Source organism: Salvelinus alpinus, chromosome 26 (assembly GCF_045679555.1).
Source record: "Salvelinus alpinus chromosome 26, SLU_Salpinus.1, whole genome shotgun sequence".
NCBI classification, from domain to species: Eukaryota; Metazoa; Chordata; class Actinopteri; order Salmoniformes; family Salmonidae; genus Salvelinus; species Salvelinus alpinus.
In genome coordinates this window covers 44,312,881-44,339,336 of record NC_092111.1, presented here as the reverse complement: position 1 = coordinate 44,339,336, position 26,456 = coordinate 44,312,881, and the positions used below count along the sequence as shown (strand labels likewise).

The 26,456-nt window shown below is 47.9% G+C and overlaps 1 protein-coding gene across 1 annotated transcript in view; it reads right to left on the bottom strand.

Moving 5' to 3' along the window:
- Positions 1 to 26,456, bottom strand: part of LOC139555342 (CUB and sushi domain-containing protein 2-like) — a 993,500-nt gene that overhangs the window by 135,119 nt on the left and 831,925 nt on the right. The window contains exons 49-55 of the mRNA XM_071369058.1: positions 18,877 to 19,065; positions 9,336 to 9,482; positions 7,316 to 7,504; positions 4,201 to 4,386; positions 3,221 to 3,415; positions 1,257 to 1,430; positions 907 to 1,080 (exon numbers count right to left, since the gene is read on the bottom strand). Of these exons, the coding sequence (XP_071225159.1) occupies positions 907 to 1,080; positions 1,257 to 1,430; positions 3,221 to 3,415; positions 4,201 to 4,386; positions 7,316 to 7,504; positions 9,336 to 9,482; positions 18,877 to 19,065 (1,254 nt within the window). The remainder of the gene's footprint in view (positions 1 to 906; positions 1,081 to 1,256; positions 1,431 to 3,220; positions 3,416 to 4,200; positions 4,387 to 7,315; positions 7,505 to 9,335; positions 9,483 to 18,876; positions 19,066 to 26,456) is intronic.

Below are 26,456 nucleotides of genomic sequence, written 5' to 3'. Positions count from 1 at the left end.
CCTGTAGGTAGACCCAAGACTACAAACCCTTACTGGACGACCCAAGACTACAAGCCCCCTATAGGACGACCCAAGACTACAAGCCCCCTATAGGACGACCCAAGACTACAAGCCCCTATAGGTAGACACAAGACTACAAGCCCCCTATAAGACAACCCAAGACTACAAGCCCCCTATAGGACGACCCAAGACTACAAGCCCCCTATAGGACGACCCAAGACTACAAGCCCCCTATAGGACGACCCAAGACTACAAGCCCCTTATAGGACGACCCAAGACTACAAGCCCCCTATAGGACGACCCAAGACTACAAGCCCCCTATAGGACGACCCAAGACTACAAGCCCCCTATAGGACGACCCAAGACTACAAGCCCCCTATAGGACGACCCAAGACTACAAGCCCCCTATAGGACGACCCAAGACTACAAGCCCCCTATAGGACGACCCAAGACTACAAGCCCCCTATAGGATGACCCAAGACTACAAGCCCCCTATAGGACGACCCAAGACTACAAGCCCTTACTGGACGACCCAAGACTACAAGCCCCTTATAGGACGACCCAAGACTACAAGCCCCCTATAGGACGACCCAAGACTACAAGCCCCCTATAGGACGACCCAAGACTACAAGCCCCTATAGGACGCCCCAAGACTACAAGCCCCCTATAGGACGACCCAAGACTACAAGCCCCTATAGGACGACCCAAGACCACATTTACCTATCAGGAGACACAATGGTTGAACAATTCTACTAACTTTCCCAAGATTCACAGGTTTTCTGGTAATCCCCGGTTGGATGATTCCTGGATTCCCTGCTTATTCCATCCTGAGTCTGAAAACATTCTAACCCGTCATTGTTTTGGGAGAAAGTTACCATCTGAAAGCCACTGTCTCTGGGTACTTACGGACACAGACAGGGGTACGTCCGGACCAGCGGTGGTCCTGTTCACAGATTCGTACAGACACCCCGATGAGTCTGAATCCGGGGTTACACTGGTAGACCACACTACCTCTGTAGTTATAGTTCTCTCCTATGATCTGACCATTCACTATTGGTTCTGGGGTACCACAGTGACCCGCTAGAGAGGAGGGACAGAACAGAGAGAGACAAAGAATAAAACACAATGTTTGACCAGACACTATGATCTGATTCTTTGTGAAAATAGCTTGATCAGATTAATGTTCAGAGAAGCTGAAATACAAAAATGGGATTGAGACGGTTACATCTGTCTCTAGCTGGTTCTGGTTCTCTCACCGAGACACTGGACCTGAGATCCACTCCAGAGGCCATTGGACATGCACTCTCTGACCCGGGAACCAACCAGCGTATAGCCTGTGTTACAGGAGAAGATGGCTGTTGCTCCGAACACCGTCAGCGTCCCGATCTTATTACCATTCGGAGGAGTGCCCAGGTCCCCACAGGAGATTACTGAGGAGAGGAGAGGAGAAGGGAGGAGAGGAGAGGAGAAGGGAGGAGTGGAGAAGGGAGGATAGGAGAGGAGGGGAGAAGGGAGGAAAGGAGAGGGGAGAAGGGAGGAGAGGAGAGGAGGGGAGAAGGGAGGAGAGGAGAGGAGAGGAGAAGGGAGGAGTGGAGAAGGGAGGATAGGAGAGGAGGGGAGAAGGGAGGAAAGGAGAGGGGAGAAGGGAGGAGAGGAGAGGAGGGGAGAAGGGAGGAGAGGAGAGGAGAAGGGAGGAGTGGAGAAGGGAGGATAGGAGAGGAGGGGAGAAGGGAGGAGAGGAGAGGGGAGAAGGGAGGAGAGGAGAGGAGGGGAGGGGAGAAGTGAGGAGAGGAGAGGAGAGGCGAGGAGAGGAGAGGAGAAGGGAGGACAGGAGAGGAGAAGGGAGGAGGGGAGAAGGGAGGAGAGGAGAGGAGGGGAGAAGGGAGGAGTGGGGAAGGGAGGTGAGGAGAGGAGAGGAGAAGGGAGGAGAAGAGAGGAGGGGAGAAGGGAGGAGTGGAGAAGGAAGGAGAGGAGAGGAGGGGAGAAGGGAGGAGTGGAGAAGGGAGGAGAGGAGAGGAGAAGGGAGGAGTGGAGAAGGAAGGAGAGGAGAGGAGGGGAGAAGGGAGGAGTGGAGAAGGGAGGAGAGGAGGGGAGAAGGGAGGAGTGGAGAAGGAAGGAGAGGAGAGGAGGGGAGAAGGGAGGAGTGGGGAAGGGAGGTGAGGAGAGGAGAGGAGATGGGAGGAGAGGAGAGGAGAAGGGAGGAGTGGAGAAGGGAGGAAAGGAGAGGAGAAGAGGGAGAGAAGAGGAATATATGAATTATTCAACAGACAAACAAAACACATTCATATGTTCAACTTGTTTTTTTCATTTGGGTAATTGTTTTGACGTCATCCTTTTTGTTGGATGAAGGTTTCCTCTCTGCGTTCAACAAGGCCAATATTTCTCTCTCTCCTCTCTGCGTTCATCAAGGCCAATATTTCTCTCTCTCCTCTCTGTGTTCATCAAGGCCAATCTTTCTCTCTTTCCTCTCTGCGTCCATCAAGGCTAATATTTCTCTCTCTCCTCTCTGTGTTCAACAAGGCTAATATTTCTCTCTCTCCTCTCTGTGTTCATCAAGGCCAATCTTTCTCTCTCTCCTCTTTGTGTTCATCAAGGCTAATATTTCTCTCTCTCCTCTCTGTGTTCATCAAGGCTAATATTTCTCTCTCTCCTCTCTGTGTTCATCAAGGCTAATCTTTCTCTCTCTCTCCTCTCTGTGTTCATCAAGGATAGTATCTCTCCTCTCTGTGTTCATCAAGGCCAATCTTTCTCTCTCTCCTCTCTGTGTTCATCAAGGCTAATCTTTCTCTCTCTCTCCTCTCTGTGTTCATCAAGGCTAGTATCTCTCCTCTCTGTGTTCATCAAGGCCAATCTTTCTCTCTCTCCTCTCTGTGTTCATCAAGGCTAATCTTTCTCTCTCTCTCCTCTCTGTGTTCATCAAGGCTAGTATCTCTCCTCTCTGCATTCATCAAGGCCAAGCTTCCTCTCTCTCCTCTCTGTGTTCATCAAGGCTAATCTTTCTCTCTCTCTCCTCTCTGTGTTCATCAAGGCTAGTAGCTCTCCTTTCTGCGTTGATCAAGGCCAAGCTTCCTCTCTCTCCTCTCTCAACAGAAACACATTGATCAGGTGAATTAGCGTTGATAATGATTCCCATGGTAACTGTAATCGTGAACAAGCGAAATCAACTAAGGCATAACTTGGTTGAAAACAAAATGGTGCATTGTGGAAGATTCTGACTCACTCTCGCAGGCCGGCCGGGGCTCTGGGTAGTCCCAGGTGCTGTTGGCCTGGCAACGGATGACCCTCTGACCCTTGTAGTAGTAACCGGGGTCACAGATGAGCATCATCAAGGCGTCGTATTGGCTCTGAGATCCGTAGATCAGCCTCCATCTCCCGTGATCCACCGCAGCGTGGCCGATGTCAGGGCAAGTCACAGCTGCAAAGGTCAGGGGTCAGACACACATAGGTCACAGGTCAGAAATGACAAACTGAATGGGTAAGATGTGAAATTACTACTTTATTTCATCAAGACGCTATATTACTCAGACTGTATTTGTATGCCATGTCTATCATATGATAATAGTTGATACTTTATTTTGTGGTCATAGTACATTCAAAATTGTAATTTTATCTTGAAAAATAAACATCCAAAACTAGATAATATAATTTTTTAAGTGAGGTTATTTATAAGCTAAACATGGCACAAGCTTGGCAGTGATACCTCATTCTTGGATCTCTACCGGAATCTGTTTTAATTAACTCTTGGCCGGTGAAGAAGGGATATATCCCTACCCAAACAAACACATACAGCGGAGACATAATCTGAAATGGTCCTGGGGCTGAACCGAGTCACAACTCACTGTAATGCTGAATCAAAACTTGTTATGAAAAAGTATTCCAAATCATTAGAAATGTTGGAGGAAAATGTAGCCTCCATTTTACCTCTGGGAACCCATGCTCCAATGAGAACTGACCTATGTGATCTCCAACCAATGAGGCCTCACTATAAGGGATCTCCAACCAATGAGGCCTCACGATAAGGGATCTCCAACAAACGAGGACTCACAAATGTGAACTCCAACCAATGAGGACATATTTATGTGACCTCCAATCAATGAGGCCTCACTAAAAGTGATCTCCAACCAATGAGGCCTCACTAAAAGTGATCTCCAACCAATGAGGCCTCACAAATGTGAACTCCAATCAATGAGGACTACTCACGTATGCAGCGGGGCGGGGCCTCATTGGGGCTCCACCTCCCAGACAACTGACAGACGACTGACACGGCCAGGGGACTGGCCAATCTGAAGCCAGGGTTACACTGGTACATGGCCCTGGCACCAAGAGTGAAGTCCTGCCCGACTATACTACCGTTGACTGGAGGTTTAGGCATTCCACAGGCCATCACTGGAGAGAGAAGGAGGGGGAGAGGAAGTAAGGAAGGAGAGAGAGAGAGAGAAAGAGAGAGAGAGAGAGAGAGAGAGAGAGAGAGAGAGAGAGAGAGAGAGAGAGAGAGAGAGAGAGAGAGAGAGAGAGAGAGAGAGAGAGAGAGAGAGAGAGAGAGAGAGAGAGATTAAACAACATTACAACTTTGAAAACAGAGGTAGGGTAGGGACTGGATTTAACCAAGATGGAATAAGGGTTTATTTTACCCTCAGACAAAGCACTGTCAGTGACAAAGCCCATCAAACTATCCAGAAGGCTTGAGAGTAATCATCTCTGTATGCATAGAGCTTCTCTCACAACATGCCCTCACTCTGACCGGCATTACCATGGAGTAAACATAAGCTTGCCCCCCCCCCCCCCCCCTCCCCTGCCTGCGCTCAGGTAAACACTACTGGTCTGTGTCTCAAAATGATACCCTTTTCCCTACCAGAGCACTGGTCAAACGTAGTCCACTACTTAGTGAATAGGGTGACCGTTGGGACGCAGGCCCTGTCAGTAGAGAGCAACGCAATTTAGACTACTGGTCACACCTGCAGTAGACTTTAGAAGCACACAATGGCCGCCTCGCTGTTACCAGTTTCCACCTGCGCTGCTGTTGTGGATACAGCTTCACTGCAGCTGGTCGCCCGAGTTGGGCTGTGAGGCGATTGAATACCTTAGTTTTGCTTCTGAGAAAAGGCATGTGTTATAGGAAATTGTCTGTTGTTTACAATGGGTGGTTTAATAGATTGTTGCATAGAGTGGCTTTAAGAGTAGCTTGGAGTTTGTCATGTCTACACGACTTCCTGCTGTCTTAAAGCATTTTTATGTCTTCTATCAAACAATCAATATCTCCCATTAAACAATCAATATCTTCAATCTAACAATCAATATCTCCCATTAAACAATCAATATCTTCAATCTGAAAATCAATATCTCCTATCAAACAATTAATATCTCCCATTAAACAATCTAAATCTTCAATCTAACAATCAATATATCCTATTAAACAATCAATATCTTCTATCAAACAATCAATATATTTCATTTAACAATCAATATCTTCCGTCTGAACAATCAATATCTTCCGTTTAACAATCAATATCTTCTATTAAACAATCAATATCTTCCATCTAAAAATCATCAATATCTTCCGTCTAACAATCAATATCTTCCATCTAACAATCAATATCTTCTATCAAACAATCAATATCTCCTATTAAACAATCAATATCTTCTATCAATGACTGAACTACTTTTCAGAATTGAGGCTTTAAAATAAATTCCATTAACTTTTCATCGATAATAATTATCGTGGTTTTTCACTTGAATAATTTCTCCATCCATCGCTCTCAAGGAACGTCTTCAGATGATGTCACTTCTCAAAAAGTCAGTAAATCAATATATCATTTTCAAGCTATTCATTTTGTGAAATACCGAATATATGTAACTGTGACAACATCATGTATTAACTTGCGCTCTTCAGTTAAAGTCACGGTCAACAAGTCCCCGTTTATAATTCAAGAGAACCCACTCCACCTACGGCAGAATCAATAACATTACATATATTCACATGAGCATTTATAAACAACACAATTAGAGATTTTTGAAAAACGTACCAGAAAGCAATCAATATCTGAAAAGATCAATACAAAGAATACTGTAGAATCATTAAAACCTTTTCCCTTTCAGCCAGTGCAGTATTGCTTTCAATCTAAAACCCTGTCAGCGATATTAAAGAGGCTGATTTCCATTTAAGCCACTGATTTGAACCCGTTCAGGCTAATTAAGTGGCCAGGGAGAAGTGAACACTTGTACTGAAGCCTCAAAGGACCTGAGTTGACCCTCCATCGACCTGTGGTTCTCACTTCCATCAAAATAGAAACCAGAAAAAAATGGCTAGTAGATAGTTGTATTCAGAGGACTACGGGTGCGTTCCATGTCCTTACCTTGGCAGAGGGGTACGGGTGCGTTCCATATCCTTACCTTGGCAGAGGGGTACGGGTGCGTTCCATGTCCTTACCTTGGCAGAGGGGTACGGGTGCGTTCCATGTCCTTACCTTGGCAGAGGGGTACGGGTGCGTTCCATGTCCTTACCTTGGCAGAGGGGTATGGGTGCGTTCCATGTCCTTACCTTGGCATAGGGGTACGGGTGCGTTCCATGTCCTTACCTTGGCAGAGGGGTACGGGTGCGTTCCATGTCCTTACCTTGGCAGAGGGGTACGGGTGCGTTCCATGTCATTACCTTGGCAGAGGGGTACGGGTGCGTTCCATGTCCTTACCTTGGCAGAGGGGTACGGGTGCGTTCCATGTCCTTACCTTGGCAGAGGGGTACGGGTGCGTTCCATGTCCTTACCTTGGCAGAGGGGTACGGGTGCGTTCCATATCCTTACCTTGGCAGAGGGGTACGGGTGTGTTCCATATCCTTACCTTGGCAGAGGGGTACGGGTGCGTTCCATGTCCTTACCTTGGCATAGGGGTACGGGTGCGTTCCATGTCCTTACCTTGGCAGAGGGGTACGGGTGCGTTCCATGTCCTTACCTTGGCAGAGGGGTACGGGTGCGTTCCATGTCCTTACCTTGGCAGAGGGGTACGGGTGCGTTCCATATCCTTACCTTGGCAGAGGGGTACGGGTGCGTTCCATGTCCTTACCTTGGCAGAGGGGTACGGGTGCGTTCCATATCCTTACCTTGGCAGAGGGGTACGGGTGTGTTCCATATCCTTACCTTGGCAGAGGGGTACGGGTGCGTTCCATGTCCTTACCTTGGCAGAGGGGTACGGGTGCGTTCCATGTCCTTACCTTGGCAGAGGACTACGGGTGCGTTCCATGTCCTTACCATGGCAGAGGGGTACGGGTGCGTTCCATGTCCTTACCTTGGCAGAGGGGTACGGGTGTGTTCCATATCCTTACCTTGGCAGAGAGGTACAGGTGCGTTCCATGTGTAGATCCCCTGGTTGGTGCGGGTGCAGGTGGCACTGCTCTGGCCAATCAGACGAAAGCCCTGGTCACAGCTGAAGCGCAGGGTACTGCCTAGCTTGGTGCCGGTCTGGCTGTGGACCGTTCCGTTGAGAGGGTTGCTAGGGAAGCTGCAGTACGCCGCTGGGAATAAACAAACAACAACCACATCTAATCAGGAAACAAACAAAACAATATTTTTTCTTTCAAAAGTTTGCTGGGAGGGGCGGGGGGGGGGCTGCAATACGTTGCTGTGATTAAATTGAATAAAATGTAAATTCGTATTATTTTTCTAAACGAACAAAGGACACGAAAACAGAAAATGAGGTAGAATGGGAGAGAGAAACAAGCAGAGAGAGAGACAGAGGGAGAAAGAGAGACAGAGAGAGGGAGACATAGAGAGAAAGAGAGAAACACAGAGAGAGAGAGAGAGAGAGAGAGAGAGAGAGAGAGAGAGAGAGAGAGAGAGAGAGAGAGAGATGTCGGGGTCAACGGAGAGAAGGAACAAAGGGAACAGAAAAGAGAGATGAAGGAAAGAAGAACGGGAAGCAGGTGTGATGGAGGAGAAAGGGAAAGGAGGTAAAAGATGGGAAAGAAAACAGTAGAAAACGTAGAATCTGCTCCCACCATCTGTCTGGGTCCCACTGAGGTATTTCCTTCCAGAATGGGACTCCATCTTGACGAAGCCAACCAACTTGTGAGCTGCTGTCTGACACTAACCCAGGCTTCGTTCCAAACCACACTCTATCCCCTACATAGTGCAATACCTTGGATTGGGCTCTGGTAAAAAAATAAAATAATAATAAGTGCACTATGTAGGGAAAAGTCTGCCATTTGGAGCAGTACACCAGTATGTCACTTATCCCACTATACTAAATCCATCACGAACAACAGGGGGAGGGGGAATGACAGAAGAACATCCGGCCAGGGAGAGGGAGAGAGGCAGTGGGGACACTGGGGAGAGAGAGAGGAAGGGACTGAGGTAGAGAGGGAGAGAGGAATAGAGGGAGGAAGGGAGAGAGGAAGGAAGGGAGAGAGGAAGAGAGGAAGGAAGGGAGAGAGGAAGAGAGGGAGGAAGGGAGAGAGGGGGAGAGGGAGAGAGGAAGAGAGGGGGACAGGGAGAGAGGAAGGAAGGGAGAGAGGTAGAGGCAAATAGAATTGCCTTGAGAGAGGGATGGGGGAGGGAGAGAGGGAGAGAGGGAGCGAGGCAGGGAGGACTCTAGCGAGAGAGGGAAGAAGGGAGAGAGGGAAAGAGGCAAATAGGATTGCCATGATAGAGGGATTGGGGAGTGAGAGAGGCAGGGAGAACGGCGGAGGGGTGATTAGTCAATCTGCCTGACTAGGGTTGATAGGTAACAGAGGGAGCGTTTTTAATTATTGATACGGTGATAACTCATCCAACGTAATGCAGGTTGTCCTTATATCAACACATCCTTCATCAAAGGAGGGAAAAGAACGAAATAACAAGATAAATAAGACATTTCCTTATTTCCCAGATGTAGCGTTTGAGTGGTGCTTTGTTGCATCATGGTCTTAACACAACTTCTATCACACCTTGACACTATACATATGTCAATATCGTGTTGTATTTGTCAGTCTGTTTGTATAGGCTTTACAATTCATAGGCATCTACGTGCTAAGATGTTACCTCAGAGTTACACGAGATCACCTGTTCAACATACACACACACACACACACACACACACACACACACACACACACACACACACACACACACACACACACACACACACACACACACAAACACACACACACACACACACACACACACACACACACACACACACACACACACACACACACACACACACACACACACACACACACACACACACACACACACACACACACACACACACACACACACACACACACACACACACACACACACACACACACACACACACACACAGACACACACACACACACACACCCAAACCCCTCCTGTACTCACCTGAGTATCGTATGCTGAAGCCTTTGTGGCTGGTGGTGTGGTCGAAGGACCAGTGGAGGTAGACCTTGTTGTTAGAGCTGGTGATGCTGAGAGGAGAGGAGTAGTTTCCACTCAGAGTGACCAGGAGAGGACTCTGTCTGGACGGACCTGTACAGAGGGGGGGCAGAGAGAGAGAGACATGAATAAAGAGAGAGAGAGGAAGAGGGACAGAGAAACAGACAGAAAAAGAGAGAAACAGTGAGCGAGAGAGAGAGAGAGAGAGCAGCGCAATTAGACCCAACCGAATCATGAGATAATTACTTGACACATTGGAAAGAATTAACAAAAAAACAGAGCAAACTAGAATGCTATTTGGCCCTAAACAGAGAGTACACAGTGGCAGAATACCTGACCTCTGTGACTGACCCAAACTTAAGGAAAGCTTTGAGTATGTACAGACTCAGTGAGCATAGCCTTGCTATTGAGAAAGGCCGCCGTAGGCAGACCTGGCTCTCAAGAGAAGACAGGATATGTGCTCACTGCCCACAAAATGAGGTGGAAACTGAGCTGCACTTCCTAACCTCCTGCCCAATGTATGACCACATTAGAGAGACATATTTCCCTCAGATTACACAGATCCACAAAGAATTCGAAAACAAACCCAATCTTGATAACTTCCCATATCTACTGGGTAAAATACCACAATGTACCATCACAGCAGCAAGATGTGTGACCTGTTGCCACAAGAAAAGGGCAACCAGTGAAGAACAAACACCATTGTAAATACAACCCATATTTATGTTTATTTATTTTCCCTTTTGTACTTTAACTATTTGCACATCGTTGCAACACTATATGCAGACATAATATGACATTTGTAATGTCTTTATTCTTTTAGGACTTCTGTGAGTTTAATGTTTACTGTTGATTTTTGTTGTTTATTTCAATTTTCTTTACCATCTACTTCACTTGCTTTCGCAATATTAACATATGTTTCCCATGCCAATCAAGCCCCTTAAAGCGAAATAGAAATTTAAATTGAGAAAGAGAGAGAGATGCCGGTCAGATAGGTTGAGAGAATTATGGACTAGATCTGTTTCTCATAATGAACCTCCAACAACCCTGGGTTTAAATGACATAATGAACCTTTTAACAACCCTGGGTTTAAATGACATAATGAACCTCTAACAACCCTTGTGTAAATGACATAATGAACCACCAACAACCCTGGGTTTAAATGACATAATGAACCTCCAACAACCCTTGGTTTAAATGACACAATGAACCTCTAACAACCCTGGGTTTAAATGACATAATGAACCTCTAACAACCCTGGGTTTAAATGACATAATGAACCTTTTAACAACCCTGGGTTTAAATGACATACTGAACCTCCAACAACCCTGGGTTTAAATGACATAATGAACCTCTAACAACCCTGGGTTTAAATGACATACTGAACCTCCAACAACCCTGGGTTTAAATGACATAATGAACCTCTAACAACCCTGGTGTAAATGACATAATGAACCTCCAACAACCCTGGGTTTAAATGACACAATGAACCTCTAACAACCCTGGGTTTAAATGACATAATGAACCTGTTAACAACCCTGGGTTTAAATGACATAATGAACCTCCAACATCCCTGGGTTTAAATGACATAATGAACCTCCAACATCCCTGGGTTTAAATGACATCTCATAAAGATTTATAGTGTGATTACATTTTGAGTTCCTTCAAGCTGGATAGGGACAGTCCCCGTTGAGACATGATTGGTCGTGACATCCAGATATCGCGAGGTGTTTAGCATGTTGCGTCACGTCTACACATGCTAGATTTTAGTGGTCCGTAATGTTAGCAGAAGCTTTCAACTCCTAAATCAAAAGAAGCTCTTCCTATTGAGGCTTTGCCAAAAGTACTAGTCTGTGTAGTTTGGTCCCACGCTGCCGTGGCAGAGATAAACTTTGCCTCAGCTGGGAACTGAGAAACAGATTCCCATCCAACGAGTCACACTGTTTGACAGCCCACGAGGGCTGACCCGTCTGTTCTCGCTCTGCTCGTTGGATGATAAAAAGGTTGTAATGAGCAATACTTGTGTGCGAAGGCACCCAGTCAACCCCCCCCCCCCCTCCCTCTCCCCCACTGCTTCCTAATGACATGCAAATATACACAGGAGATGCAGTGCTCTGTCAAAAAGAGAACCAGGACGTTTCCAGGGGGTGTCTTGCCGTGAGGGACGTAATGCTAGGACAGGAGGAGAAGACGATACCGTCTCCGACAACGTGACAGGTTTATTTTTAGCTCTCAAATCACACCGATTATTTTCTCGGCCCCTAAAACGAGTTCCTCCCTGATTGTACCAGGGCCGTCGTCATCGTCGCTCCAGACCTGTGATGTAAAGGCCCGTGATCAGCATCGTTCATCAGGACGTAGACTGAGCCTGAATACTGATGCAGCAACACGACACTAAAACAGAATGGATAATGCTGATGCAGCAACATGACACTAAAACAGAATGGATAATGCTGATGCAGCAACATGACATAATGGATAATGCGGATGCAGCAACATGACACTAAAACAGAATGGATAATGCTGATGCAGCAACACGACACTAAAACAGAATGGATAATGCTGATGCAGCAACATGACACTAAAACAGAATGGATAATGCTGATGCAGCAACATGACATAATGGATAATGCGGATGCAGCAACATGACACTAAAACAGAATGGATAATGCTGATGCAGCAACATGACACTAAAACAGAATGGATAATGCTGATGCAGCAACATGACACTAAAACAGAATGGATAATGCTGATGCAGCAACATGACACTAAAACAGAATGGATAATGCTGATGCAGCAACACGACACTAAAACAGAATGGATAATGCTGATGCAGCAACATGACACTAAAACATAATAGATAATGCTGATGCAGCAACATGACACTAAAACATAATAGATCATGCTGATGCAGCAACATGACACTAACACATAATGGATAATGCTGATGCAGCAACATGACACTAAAACAGAATGGATAATGCTGATGCAGCAACATGACACTAAAACAGAATGGATAATGCTGATGCAGAAACACGACGCTAAAACAGAATGGATAATGCGGATGCAGCAACATGACACTAAAACAGAATGGATAATGCTGATGCAGCAACATGACACTAAAACAGAATGGATAATGCTGATGCAGCAACATGACACTAAAACATAATGGATAATGCTGATGCAGCAACATGACACTAAAACAGAATGGATAATGCTGATGCAGCAACACGACACTAAAACAGAATGGATAATGCTGATGCAGCAACATGACACTAAAACAGAATGGATAATGCTGATGCAGCAACATGACACTAAAACAGAATGGATAATGCTGATGCAGCAACATGACACTAAAACAGAATGGATAATGCTGATGCAGCAACATGACACTAAAACAGAATGGATAATGCTGATGCAACAACACGACAGAATGGATAATGCTGATGCAGCAACATGACACTAAAACAGAATGGATAATGCTGATGCAGCAACATGACACTAAAACAGAATGGATAATGCTGATGCAGCAACATGACATTAAAACAGAATGGATAATGCTGATGCAGCAACATGACACTAACACATAATGGATAATGCTGATGCAGCAACATGACACTAACACATAATGGATAATGCTGATGCAGCAACATGACACTAAAACAGAATGGATAATGCTGATGCAGCAACACGACAGAATGGATAATGCTGATGCAGCAACACGACAGAATGGATACAGGGTTGTTAGAGAGGTTGGTAGTGAGTAGATTCCGACCACGAAGCAAATTGGAATACCATACAGTCTTTCCAGAGGTCTGCTCCTGTTGTGGACTATAGTGGTCCTGTACTGGACTATAGTGCTCCCGTTGTGGACTATAGTGCTCCCGTACTGGACTATAGTGATCCCGTACTGGACTATAGTGCTCCCGTTGTGGACTATAGTGCTCCCGTACTGGACTATAGTGGTCCTGTACTGGACTATAGTGCTCCTGTTGTGGACTATAGTGCTCCTGTTGTGGACTACAGTGCTCCTGTTGTGGACTATAGTGCTCCCGTACTGGACTATAGTGCTCCCGTACTGGACTATAGTGCTCCTGTTGTGGACTATAGTGCTCCCGTACTGGACTATAGTGCTCCTGTACTGGACTATAGTGCTCCTGTTGTGGACTATAGTGCTCCTGTTGTGGACTACAGTGCTCCTGTTGTGGACTATAGTGCTCCCGTACTGGACTATAGTGCTCCCGTACTGGACTATAGTGCTCCCGTACTGGACTATAGTGCTCCTGTTGTGGACTATAGTGCTCCTGTTGTGGACTATAGTGCTCCTGTACTGGACTATAGTGCTCCTGTTCTGGACTATAGTGATCCTGTTGTGGACTATAGTGCTCCTGTTGTGGACTATAGTGATCCTGTTGTGGACTATAGTGATCCTGTTGTGGACTATAGTGCTCCTGTTGTGGACTATAGTGATCCTGTACTGGACTATAGTGCTCCTGTTCTGGACTATAGTGATCCTGTTGTGGACTATAGTGCTCCTGTTGTGGACTATAGTGCTCCTGTTGTGGACTATAGTGCTCCTGTACTGGACTATAGTGCTCCTGTTCTGGACTATAGTGATCCTGTTGTGGACTATAGTGCTCCCGTACTGGACTATAGTGCTCCTGTTGTGGACTATAGTGCTCCCGTACTGGACTATAGTGCTCCTGTTGTGGACTATAGTGCTCCTGTACTGGACTATAGTGCTCCCGTACTGGACTATAGTGCTCCTGTACTGGACTATAGTGCTCCTGTTGTGGACTATAGTGCTCCTGTTGTGGACTATAGTGCTCCTGTTGTGGACTACAGTGCTCCTGTTGTGGACTATAGTGCTCCCGTACTGGACTATAGTGCTCCTGTACTGGACTATAGTGCTCCTGTTGTGGACTATAGTGCTCCCGTACTGGACTATAGTGCTCCCGTACTGGACTATAGTGCTCCTGTTGTGGACTATAGTGCTCCCGTACTGGACTATAGTGCTCCTGTACTGGACTATAGTGCTCCTGTTGTGGACTATAGTGCTCCTGTTGTGGACTACAGTGCTCCTGTTGTGGACTATAGTGCTCCCGTACTGGACTATAGTGCTCCTGTACTGGACTATAGTGCTCCTGTTGTGGACTATAGTGCTCCTGTTGTGGACTACAGTGCTCCTGTTGTGGACTATAGTGCTCCCGTACTGGACTATAGTGCTCCCGTACTGGACTATAGTGCTCCTGTTGTGGACTATAGTGCTCCTGTTGTGGACTATAGTGCTCCTGTTGTGGACTACAGTGCTCCTGTTGTGGACTATAGTGCTCCCGTACTGGACTATAGTGCTCCTGTTCTGGACTATAGTGATCCTGTTGTGGACTATAGTGCTCCTGTTGTGGACTATAGTGCTCCTGTTGTGGACTATAGTGTTCCTGTACTGGACTATAGTGCTCCTGTTCTGGACTATAGTGATCCTGTTGTGGACTATAGTGCTCCTGTTGTGGACTATAGTGCTCCTGTTGTGGACTATAGTGCTCCCGTACTGGACTATAGTGCTCCCGTACTGGACTATAGTGCTCCTGTTGTGGACTATAGTGCTCCTGTTGTGGACTATAGTGCTCCCGTACTGGACTATAGTGCTCCCGTACTGGACTATAGTGCTCCTGTACTGGACTATAGTGCTCCCGTACTGGACTATAGTGCTCCTGTTGTGGACTATAGTGCTCCTGTTGTGGACTATAGTGCTCCCGTACTGGACTATAGTGCTCCTGTTGTGGACTATAGTGCTCCTGTTGTGGACTACAGTGCTCCTGTACTGGACTATAGTGCTCCTGTTGTGGACTACAGTGCTCCTGTACTGGACTATAGTGCTCCTGTACTGGACTATAGTGCTCCTGTTCTGGACTATAGTGCTCCTGTTGTGGACTATAGTGCTCCCGTACTGGACTATAGTGCTCCTGTACTGGACTATAGTGCTCCTGTTGTGGACTACAGTGCTCCTGTTGTGGACTATAGTGCTCCCGTACTGGACTATAGTGCTCCCGTACTGGACTATAGTGCTCCTGTTGTGGACTATAGTGCTCCCGTACTGGACTATAGTGCTCCTGTACTGGACTATAGTGCTCCTGTTGTGGACTATAGTGCTCCTGTTGTGGACTACAGTGCTCCTGTTGTGGACTATAGTGCTCCCGTACTGGACTATAGTGCTCCCGTACTGGACTATAGTGCTCCCGTACTGGACTATAGTGCTCCTGTTGTGGACTATAGTGCTCCTGTTGTGGACTATAGTGCTCCTGTACTGGACTATAGTGCTCCTGTTCTGGACTATAGTGATCCTGTTGTGGACTATAGTGCTCCTGTTGTGGACTATAGTGATCCTGTTGTGGACTATAGTGATCCTGTTGTGGACTATAGTGCTCCTGTTGTGGACTATAGTGATCCTGTACTGGACTATAGTGCTCCTGTTCTGGACTATAGTGATCCTGTTGTGGACTATAGTGCTCCTGTTGTGGACTATAGTGCTCCTGTTGTGGACTATAGTGCTCCTGTACTGGACTATAGTGCTCCTGTTCTGGACTATAGTGATCCTGTTGTGGACTATAGTGCTCCCGTACTGGACTATAGTGCTCCTGTTGTGGACTATAGTGCTCCCGTACTGGACTATAGTGCTCCTGTTGTGGACTATAGTGCTCCTGTACTGGACTATAGTGCTCCCGTACTGGACTATAGTGCTCCTGTACTGGACTATAGTGCTCCTGTTGTGGACTATAGTGCTCCTGTTGTGGACTATAGTGCTCCTGTTGTGGACTACAGTGCTCCTGTTGTGGACTATAGTGCTCCCGTACTGGACTATAGTGCTCCTGTACTGGACTATAGTGCTCCTGTTGTGGACTATAGTGCTCCCGTACTGGACTATAGTGCTCCCGTACTGGACTATAGTGCTCCTGTTGTGGACTATAGTGCTCCCGTACTGGACTATAGTGCTCCTGTACTGGACTATAGTGCTCCTGTTGTGGACTATAGTGCTCCTGTTGTGGACTACAGTGCTCCTGTTGTGGACTATAGTGCTCCCGTACTGGACTATAGTGCTCCTGTACTGGACTATAGTGCTCCTGTTGTGGACTATAGTGCTCCTGTTGTGGACTACAGTGCTCCTGTTGTGGACTATAGTGCTCCCGTACTGGACTATAGTGCTCCCGTACTGGACTATAGTGCTCCTGTTGTGGACTATAGTGCTCCTGTTGTGGACTATAGTGCTCCTGTTGTGGACTACAGTGCTCCTGTTGTGGACTATAGTGCTCCCGTACTGGACTATAGTGCTCCTGTTCTGGACTATAGTGATCCTGTTGTGGACTATAGTGCTCCTGTTGTGGACTATAGTGCTCCTGTTGTGGACTATAGTGTTCCTGTACTGGACTATAGTGCTCCTGTTCTGGACTATAGTGATCCTGTTGTGGACTATAGTGCTCCTGTTGTGGACTATAGTGCTCCTGTTGTGGACTATAGTGCTCCCGTACTGGACTATAGTGCTCCCGTACTGGACTATAGTGCTCCTGTTGTGGACTATAGTGCTCCTGTTGTGGACTATAGTGCTCCCGTACTGGACTATAGTGCTCCCGTACTGGACTATAGTGCTCCTGTACTGGACTATAGTGCTCCCGTACTGGACTATAGTGCTCCTGTTGTGGACTATAGTGCTCCTGTTGTGGACTATAGTGCTCCCGTACTGGACTATAGTGCTCCTGTTGTGGACTATAGTGCTCCTGTTGTGGACTACAGTGCTCCTGTACTGGACTATAGTGCTCCTGTACTGGACTATAGTGCTCCTGTTCTGGACTATAGTGCTCCTGTTGTGGACTACAGTGCTCCTGTACTGGACTATAGTGCTCCTGTTCTGGACTATAGTGATCCTGTTGTGGACTATAGTGCTCCTGTTGTGGACTATAGTGATCCTGTTGTGGACTATAGTGCTCCCGTACTGGACTATAGTGCTCCCGTACTGGACTACAGTGCTCCTGTACTGGACTATAGTGGTCCTGTACTGGACTATAGTGGTCCTGTTGTGGACTATAGTGCTCCTGTTGTGGACTATAGTGCTCCCGTACTGGACTACAGTGCTCCCGTACTGGACTATAGTGCTCCTGTTGTGGACTATAGTGCTCCTGTACTGGACTATAGTGCTCCCGTACTGGACTATAGTGCTCCTGTTGTGGACTATAGTGCTCCTGTTCTGGACTATAGTGCTCCTGTTGTGGACTATAGTGCTCCTATTCTGGACTATAGTGCTCCTGTTGTGGACTATAGTGCTCCTGTACTGGACTATAGTGCTCCCGTACTGGACTATATTGCTCCTGTTGTGGACTATAGTGCTCCCGTACTGGACTATAGTGCTCCCGTACTGGACTATAGTGCTCCCGTACTGGACTATAGTGCTCCCGTACTGGACTATAGTGCTCCTGTTGTGGACTATAGTGCTCCCGTACTGGACTATAGTGCTCCTGTTGTGGACTACAGTGCTCCTGTTGTGGACTATAGTGCTCCTGTACTGGACTATAGTGCTCCCGTACTGGACTATAGTGCTCCTGTTGTGGACTATAGTGCTCCTGTTGTGGACTACAGTGCTCCTGTACTGGACTATAGTGCTCCTGTTGTGGACTATAGTGCTCCTGTTGTGGACTATAGTGCTCCCGTACTGGACTATAGTGCTCCTGTACTGGACTATAGTGCTCCCGTACTGGACTATAGTGCTCCTGTTGTGGACTATAGTGCTCCCGTACTGGACTATAGTGCTCCTGTACTGGACTATAGTGCTCCCGTACTGGACTATAGTGCTCCTGTTGTGGACTATAGTGCTCCTGTTGTGGACTACAGTGCTCCTGTTGTGGACTATAGTGCTCCCGTACTGGACTATAGTGCTCCCGTACTGGACTATAGTGCTCCTGTTGTGGACTATAGTGCTCCCGTACTGGACTATAGTGCTCCTGTTGTGGACTATAGTGCTCCTGTTGTGGATCAATTCCAACTTTCATACTGTGACCGTAAATAAAGTTGTACTCACCATTTTGTGACAGAATCTTCTAGTTTTCATATTCGGACCTAAACTTACTGTAAACTGCATGGGGAAAATGCTGTGTGATCTTTTTAACCCTCGCCAGTCGTGAATGAAATGAGTGGAATGAGGAGCGTCTGTCACGACCTTTATTTAGCCGGAGGTGCCATCATACTTGACCTATAACCTGAACCGCTACACTGTCATCCTGACTGTCGTAGATATTCACAACGGTCTCCCACAATGCTCTCCTTCTACGTTAATATGAAACTATTGGTTGTATAGGTTCAATATACATGAAATCACAACATTAAACATTAAAACAACATTAAAACACCATTAAAACAACATTAAAACATTAAAACAACATTAAAACATTAAAAAAAGGGAAAAGACGCTCACCATCGAAGATCTTCAGGACGTCAAACTCACCGTCAAAGATCTCCAGTTGGTCAAACTGCCGGCTGGTCTGGAAGTATTGTGTTGTGAACGTGATGTTGTAGCCGGGCTCTACCTTGACCACCCAGGAACAGGACTCAAAGTGGGGGAAGCCGCTACCGGGGGACTGGCTCATGATGACGCCCGTGGAGGCTGTGAGGACCTCGTTCATGGGACACGTCACTGTGAGGGGAGACAGAGGGATAGTCAGTCAACAGCCTATTTTGTCCTTTCAGAAGGTCATCTTATCTTGAGAGACTCATGTGGCCAGAATCCTTAGTGACCTTGGTAACAGTCAAGTTCAGGTTGAATCCTCAGTAACCTTGGTAACAGTCAAGTCCAGGTTGAATCCTCAGTAACCTTGGTAACAGTCAAGTTCAGGTTGAATCCTCAGTAACCTTGGTAACAGTCAAGTCCAGGTTGAATCCTCAGTAACCTTGGTAACAGTCAAGTCCAGGTTGAATCCTCAGTAACCTTGGTAACAGTCAAGTCAAGGTTGAATCCTCAGTAACCTTGGTAACAGTCAAGTTCAGGTTGAATCCTCAGTAACCTTGGTAACAGTCAAGTTCAGGTTGAATCCTCAGTAACCTTGGTAACAGTCAAGTTCAGGTTGAATCTCAAGTACTGGACAACTAATAGTACTGAAACACCAGAGCAGTAATCACAAAGCCAAAGAGACAAAGGGCCAGGGGTAAGGGGAAAGGGCCAGGGGTAAGGGGAAAGGGCCAGGGGTAAGGGGAAAGGGCCAGGTAAAGGGCCAGGGGTAAGGGCCAGGGGTAAGGGGAAAGGGCCAGGGGTAAGGGGAAAGGGCCAGGGGTAAGGGGAAAGGGCCAGGTAAAGGGCCAGGGGTAAGGGCCAGGGGTAAGGGGAAAGGGCCAGGGGTAAGGGGAAAGGGCCAGGGGTAAGGGGAAAGGGCCAGGTAAAGGGCCAGGGGTAAGGGCCAGGGGTAAGGGCCAGGGAAAGGGTCAGGGAATGGGCCAGGTAAAGGGTCAGGGTAAGGGCCAGGGGTAAGGGTCAAGGAAAGGGTCAGGGAAGGGTCAGGGTAAGGGTCAGGGTAAGGGTCAGGGAAAGGGTCAGGGTAAGGTTCAGGGTAAGGGCCAGGGGTAAGGGTCAGGGAAAGGGTCAGGGAATGGGCCAGGTAAAGGGTCAGGGTAAGGGCCAGGGGTAAGGGTCAGGGAAAGGGTCAGGGGTAAGGGTCAGGGTAAGGGTCAGGGTAAGGGTCAGGGAAAGGGTCAGGGAATGGGCCAGGTAAAGGGTCAGGGTAAGGGCCAGGGGTAAGGGTCAGGGAAAGGGTCAGGGAAAGGGTCAGGGTAAGGGTCAGGGTAAGGTTCAGGGTAAGGGCCAGGGGTAAGATTAAGGGAAAGGGTCAGGGAATGGGCCAGGTAAAGGGCCAGGGGTAAGGGCCAGGGTAAAGGGCCAGGGGAAAGGGCCAGGGGTAAGGGCCAGGGAAAGGGCCAGAGGAGGGCCAGGGGTAAGGGCCAGGGGTAAGGGCCAAGGGTAAGGGCCAGGTAAAGGGCCAGGGGTAAGGGCCAGGTAAAGGGCCAGGGGTAAGGGTCAGGGGTAAGGGCCAGGGGTAAGGGCCAGGGCCAAGGGTAAGGGCCAGGGGTGAGGGCCAGGGAAAGGGCCAGGGGTAAGGGCCAGGGGTAAGGGCCAGGTAAAGGGCCAGGGGTAAGGGCCAGGTAAAAGGCCAGGTAAAGGGCCAGGGGTAAGGGCCAGGGGTAAAGACCAGGGGTGAGGGCCAGGGATAAGGACCAGGGGTAAGGGTCAGGGAAAGGGCCAGGGGTAAGGGCCAGGGAAAGGGCCAGGGGTAAGGGCCAGGGAAAGGGCCAGGGGTAAGGGCCAGGTAAAGGGCCAGGGGAAAGGGCCAGGGGTAAAGACCAGGGGTGAGGGCCAGGGATAAGGACCAGGGGTAAGGGTCAGGGAAAGGGCCAGGGGTAAGGGCCAGGTAAAGGGCCAGGTAAAGGGCCAGGGGTAAGGGCCAGGGGTAAGGGCCAGGGAAAGGGCCAGGGAAAGGGCCAGGTAAAGGGCCAGGGGTAAGGGCCAGGGGTAAAGACCAGGGGTGAGGGCCAGGGATAAGGACCAGGGGTAAGGGTCAGGGAAAGGGCCAGGGGTAAGGGCCAGGGAAAGGGCCAGGGGTAAGGGCCAGGGCAGGGGTGGGATCTTCATACAGCTTCCAATGCTGTTGAACAACGTGATACAAACCTAAATGCAACAACTCCACATTGATCTGAATCCCCTTCATCAGAAACCAGGTTGTCAGGAGGTGGACATTGTGACGTAAGTTGGTGAAATCAAATCACAGACTAGCCACCAACCCTCTGCTCTTCTGTCTACTATCTCTGTGAGAGACAGGCGCTGTGACAAAACGCTACAACATGGACCAACGTCTAATGCTAAATCTGTCCCTGAGCCACGTGTGTGAAAGAGTGTGTGTCTGAACCCTGTGTGTCTGAACCCTGTGTATCTGAACCCTGTGTGTCTGAACCCTGTGTGTCTGAACCCTGTGTGTCTAAACCCTGTGTGTCTAAACCCTGTGTGTCTAAACCCTGTGTGTCTGAACCCTGTGTGTCTGAACCCTGTGTGTCTAAACCCTGTGTGTCTAAACCCTGTGTGTCTGAACCCTGTGTGTCTGAACCCTGTGTGTCTGAACCCTGTGTGTCTGAACCCTGTGTGTCTGAACCCTGTGTGTCTAAACCCTGTGTGTCTGAACCCTGTGTGTCTAAACCCTGTGTGTCTAAACCCTGTGTGTCTGAACCCTGTGTGTCTGAACCCTGTGTGTCTAAACCCTGTGTGTCTGAACCCTGTGTGTCTGAACCCTGTGTGTCTAAACCCTGTGTGTTTGAACCCTGTGTGTCTAAACCCTGTGTGTCTAAACCCTGTGTGTCTAAACCCTGTGTGTCTGAACCCTGTGTGTCTAAACCCTGTGTGTCTAAACCCTGTGTGTCTGAACCCTGTGTGTCTGAACCCTGTGTGTCTGAACCCTGTGTGTCTAAACCCTGTGTGTCTAAACCCTGTGTGTCTAAACCCTGTGTGTCTGAACCCTGTGTGTCTAAACCCTGTGTGTCTAAACCCTGTGTGTCTGAACCCTGTGTGTCTGAACCCTCTGTGTCTAAACCCTGTGTGTATAAACCCTGTGTGTCTGAACCCTGTGTGTCTGAACCCTGTGTGTATTAACCCTGTGTGTCTAAACCCTGTGTGTCTAAACCCTGTGTATCTGAGCCCTGTGTATCTGAGCCCTGTGTGTCTGCCTCCCTCCCTCCCTCCCTCCCTCCCTCCCTCCCTCCTTCCCTTTCATTCTTACTTTTAATCCAGAGTAATTCTCCTGATCTCCTCCATTCATGGTTCTATCGACTACGGGAGGCCAGGGAAGAGCGTCTCATGGGTGCAGAATCGATCATTCTAAACTCCAGTAAAGGCTTGGACCCAGCTGATTGCTAAAGAGGTCCTCAATTAACTGCTTGTTAAAGGCTCTTGTTCATTAACAACGTACAATTTCAACCCTTATGTAAGCCCTTGTTTTCACCCTTTAGCAAAACCCTTGCAGCGTGTCATGTGATAGGGGTCCTGAGTCCTAACATCATGTGACAGGGGTCCTGAGTCCTAACATCATGTGACAGGGGTCCTGAGTCCTAACATCATGTGACAGGGGTCCTGAGTCCTAATATCATGTGACAGGGGTCCTGAGTCCTAATATCATGTGACAGGGGTCCTGAGTCCTAACATCATGTGACAGGGGTCCTGAGTCCTACCATCATGTGACAGGGGTCCTGAGTCCTACCATCATGTGACAGGGGTCCTGAGTCCTAACATCATGTGACAGGGGTCCTGAGTCCTACCATCATGTGACAGGGGTCCTGAGTCCTACCATCATGTGACAGGGGTCCTGAGTCCTAACATCATGTGACAGGGGTCCTGAGTCCTACCATCATGTGACAGGGGTCCTGAGTCCTAACATCATGTGACAGGGGTCCTGAGTCCTAACATCATGTGACAGGGGTCCTGAGTCCTAACATCATGTGACAGGGGTCCTGAGTCCTAACATCATTTGACATGGGTCCTGAGTCCTACCATCATGTGACAGGGGTCCTGAGTCCTAACATCATGTGACAGGGGTCCTGAGTCCTACCATCATGTGACAGGGGTCCTGAGTCCTAACATCATGTGACAGGGGTCCTGAGTCCTAACATCATGTGACAGGGGTCCTGAGTCCTAACATCATGTGACAGGGGTCCTGAGTCCTAACATCATTTGACATGGGTCCTGAGTCCTACCATCATTCTCACAGCTGCAATATCAAGAGCCCTGTCTGTCTGTCTGTCTGTCTGTCTGTCTGTCTGTCTGTCTGTCTGTCTGTCTGTCTGTCTGTCTGTCTGTCTGTCTGTCTGTCTGTCTGTCTGTCTGTCTGTCTGTCTGTCTGTCTGTCTGTCTGTCTGTCTGTCTGTCTGTCTGTCTGTCTGTCTGTCTGTCTGTCTGTCTGTCTGTCTGTCTGTCTGTCTGTCTGTCTGTCTGTCTGTCTCTCTGTCTGTCTGTCTGTCTGTCTGTCTGTCTGTCTGTCTGTCTGTCTGTCTGTCTGTCTGTCTGTCTGTCTGTCTGTCTGTGTGTGTGTGTGTGGGCGCCGAGAGAATGCAAAATATGAGTGAATATATGTCTGGTTCCAACTGAGAACAAGCTAAGCTACGCCAGTTGCACGTTTAATAGGCGAGGCTGAAAACAAGTCACCTCATCCGTCAGGTACCTTACCGTAAACTGAAGAGTTGTGGGTCGTGCTTTTCTAGTTACACATGTAGGATATGTAGAATGACGAGGCTGTACACTGAACATGTGTCAAACCTGAATGTAAAATGATCAGATTCTACAGATTCAGATCTACGTGTTTATCTGACAGCAGGTCACTAAATGAAATGGTAGCTATCCTCTTTACAGAGTGACAGACAGCAGTCTATTAATCCCTATAGTAAAGTAAAGTTAGTTCCCACAGGGATAAAACACATGGTTAGTTTGACCTTTCAGACAGCAAGCATCTCACGTCTGGCTCTCTGAGCCATTAAGTTGATGATTTCAGACAGTGAAGAGACAGAGAAGAGATGAGACAGAGAGGAGACAGAGAAGAGAAGAGACAGAGAGGAGATGAGACAGAGAGGAGACAGAGAGGAGAAGAGACAGAGAGGAGAAGAGACAGAGAAGAGACAGAGACAGAGAGAGAAGAGACAGAGACGAGACAGAGAAGAGACAGAGAAGAGAAGAGACAGAGAGGAGATGAGACAGAGAGGAGACAGAGAGGAGAAGAGACAGAGAGGAGAAGAGACAGAGAAGAGACAGAGAGAGAAGAGACAGAGACGAGACAGAGAAGAGACAGAGAAGAGACAGAGAGGAGAAGAGACAGAGAGAGAGAGAGAGAGAGACAGAGAAGAGACAGAGAGAGACAGAGACAGAGAAGAGACAGAGAAGAGACAGAGAAGAGATGAGACAGAGAAGAGGCAGAGAAGAGATGAGACAGAGAAGAGATGAGACAGAGAAGAGAAGAGAATAGAGACAGAAGAGAGACAGAGACAGAGAAGAGACAGAGAAGAGATGAGACAGAGAAGAGAAGAGACAGAAAGAGAGAAGAGAAGAGAATAGAGACAGAAGAGAGACAGAGACAGAGAAGAGACAGAGAAGAGATGAGACAGAGAAAAGAAGAGAATAGAGACAGAAGAGAGACAGAGACAGAGAAGAGACAGAGAAGAGATGAGACAGAGAAGAGAAGAGAAGAGATGAGACAGAGAAGAGAAGAGAATAGAGACAGAAGAGAGACAGAGACAGAGAAGAGACAGAGAAGAGATGAGACAGAGAAGAGAAGAGAAGAGTAGAGACAGAGAAGAGAAGAGAATAGAGACAGAGAAGAGACAGAGAAGAGAAGAGAATAGAGACAGAAGAGAGACAGAGACAGAGAAGAGACAGAGAGAGAGAAGAGACAGAGAGAGAGAAGAGAATAGAGACAGAAGAGAGACAGAGACGTCCCCAGTTCTCCTGCCTGAGTCCTAAATGGCACCCTATTCCCTATATAGCGCACTACTTTTGACAGGAGCCCAATTGGGAGGCATCCCAGTAATCCGGTTTGAGATGTGTTGTCACGGCGAGACTGTAAACAAAGGTCTGAGAACTCTGACCTGAAAGGAAGGAGAATAAAAGGACACAGCGACATGTCTAGATTATCTCCTGGTAACTTCTGAGGAGGATTGTGTTGGATTTAAAACTTGTTTTAGATTGTATTATACACTATATATATACAGCAGTAGGTGGACACCCCTTCAAATGAGTTGATTCGGCTATTTCAGCCACACCTGTTGTTGACAGGTGTATACAAATCAAGCTGATAGCCATGCAATCTCCATAGACAAACATTGACTGTAGAATGGCCTTAGTGACCACCAGGCTACCTGCTCTAACCACTAGGCTACCTGCAGGTGGTTAGTGGTGGTTAGAGAGTTGGGCCAGTAACCAGCAGGTAGCCTAGTGTTTAGAGCATTGGACTAGTAACCGAAAGGTTGCAAGATCGAATCCCCGAGTTGACAAGGTAAAAATATGTTGTTCTGTCCCTGAACAAGGTAGTTAATCCATTGTTTCCCGGGAGGCCGTCATTGAAATAAGAATGTGTTCTTAACTGACTAGTTAAATAAAGGTACAAAAAAAATTATAAAAAATACCACACACTCGTTAAATATATTGCACCCACCCAAAATAGGAAGACATGCAGGCAACCGTCCCCCTCACCCTCCAAACAGACAGTCTGCCACCTAAACACACACACACACCGTAGCAGTTTGATTAGCACAATCTACCGGGCGATAACGAGCTGATCTGAGTGAGACCAGGCTTTTCCATCTACCATTAGTAGGAGCACAACACTGTACACCAGAGAGATGAGAGAGAAAGGCGGAGGTGTGCTCTAATGCGCTCCGCATGTCTGTCTTATCACCTTTCAAGAAGAAGAGAGAGAAGAAAGGAGATGGTGAAAGAGGGGGAGAGGAGATGTATTAGACGAGGGAGGGAGAGAAGGGAGAGAGATGGTGAAGGAGGGGGAGATGGGAGAGGAGATGTATTAGATGAGGGAGGGAGAGAAGGGAGAGGGATGGAGAAGGAGGGGGAGAGGGGAGAGGGGATGTATTAGATGAGGGAGGGAGAGAAGGGAGACGGATGGAGAAGGAGGGGGAGAGGGGAGAGGGGAGAGGGGATGAATTAGACGAGGGAGGGAGAGAAGGGATAGAGAGGGTTAAGGGGGGGAGAGGGAATGAATTAGATGAGAAGGGAGAGAGATGGTGAAGGAGGGGGAGAGGGGAGAGGGAATGAATTAGATGAGGGAGGGAGAGAAGGGAGAGAGATGGTGAAGGAGGGGGAGAGGGGAGAGAAGGGAGAGAGATGGTGAAGGAGGGGGAGAGGGGAGAGAAGGGAGAGAGATGGTGAAGGAGGGGGAGAGATGGGAGAGAGATGGTGAAGGAGGGGGAGAGATGGGAGAGAGATGGCGAAGGAGATCAAGTCTTGTTGATTGTGATTCGGTTTGTTCCACCAAATGAGTGCCTTTTGGGTCACTCTGA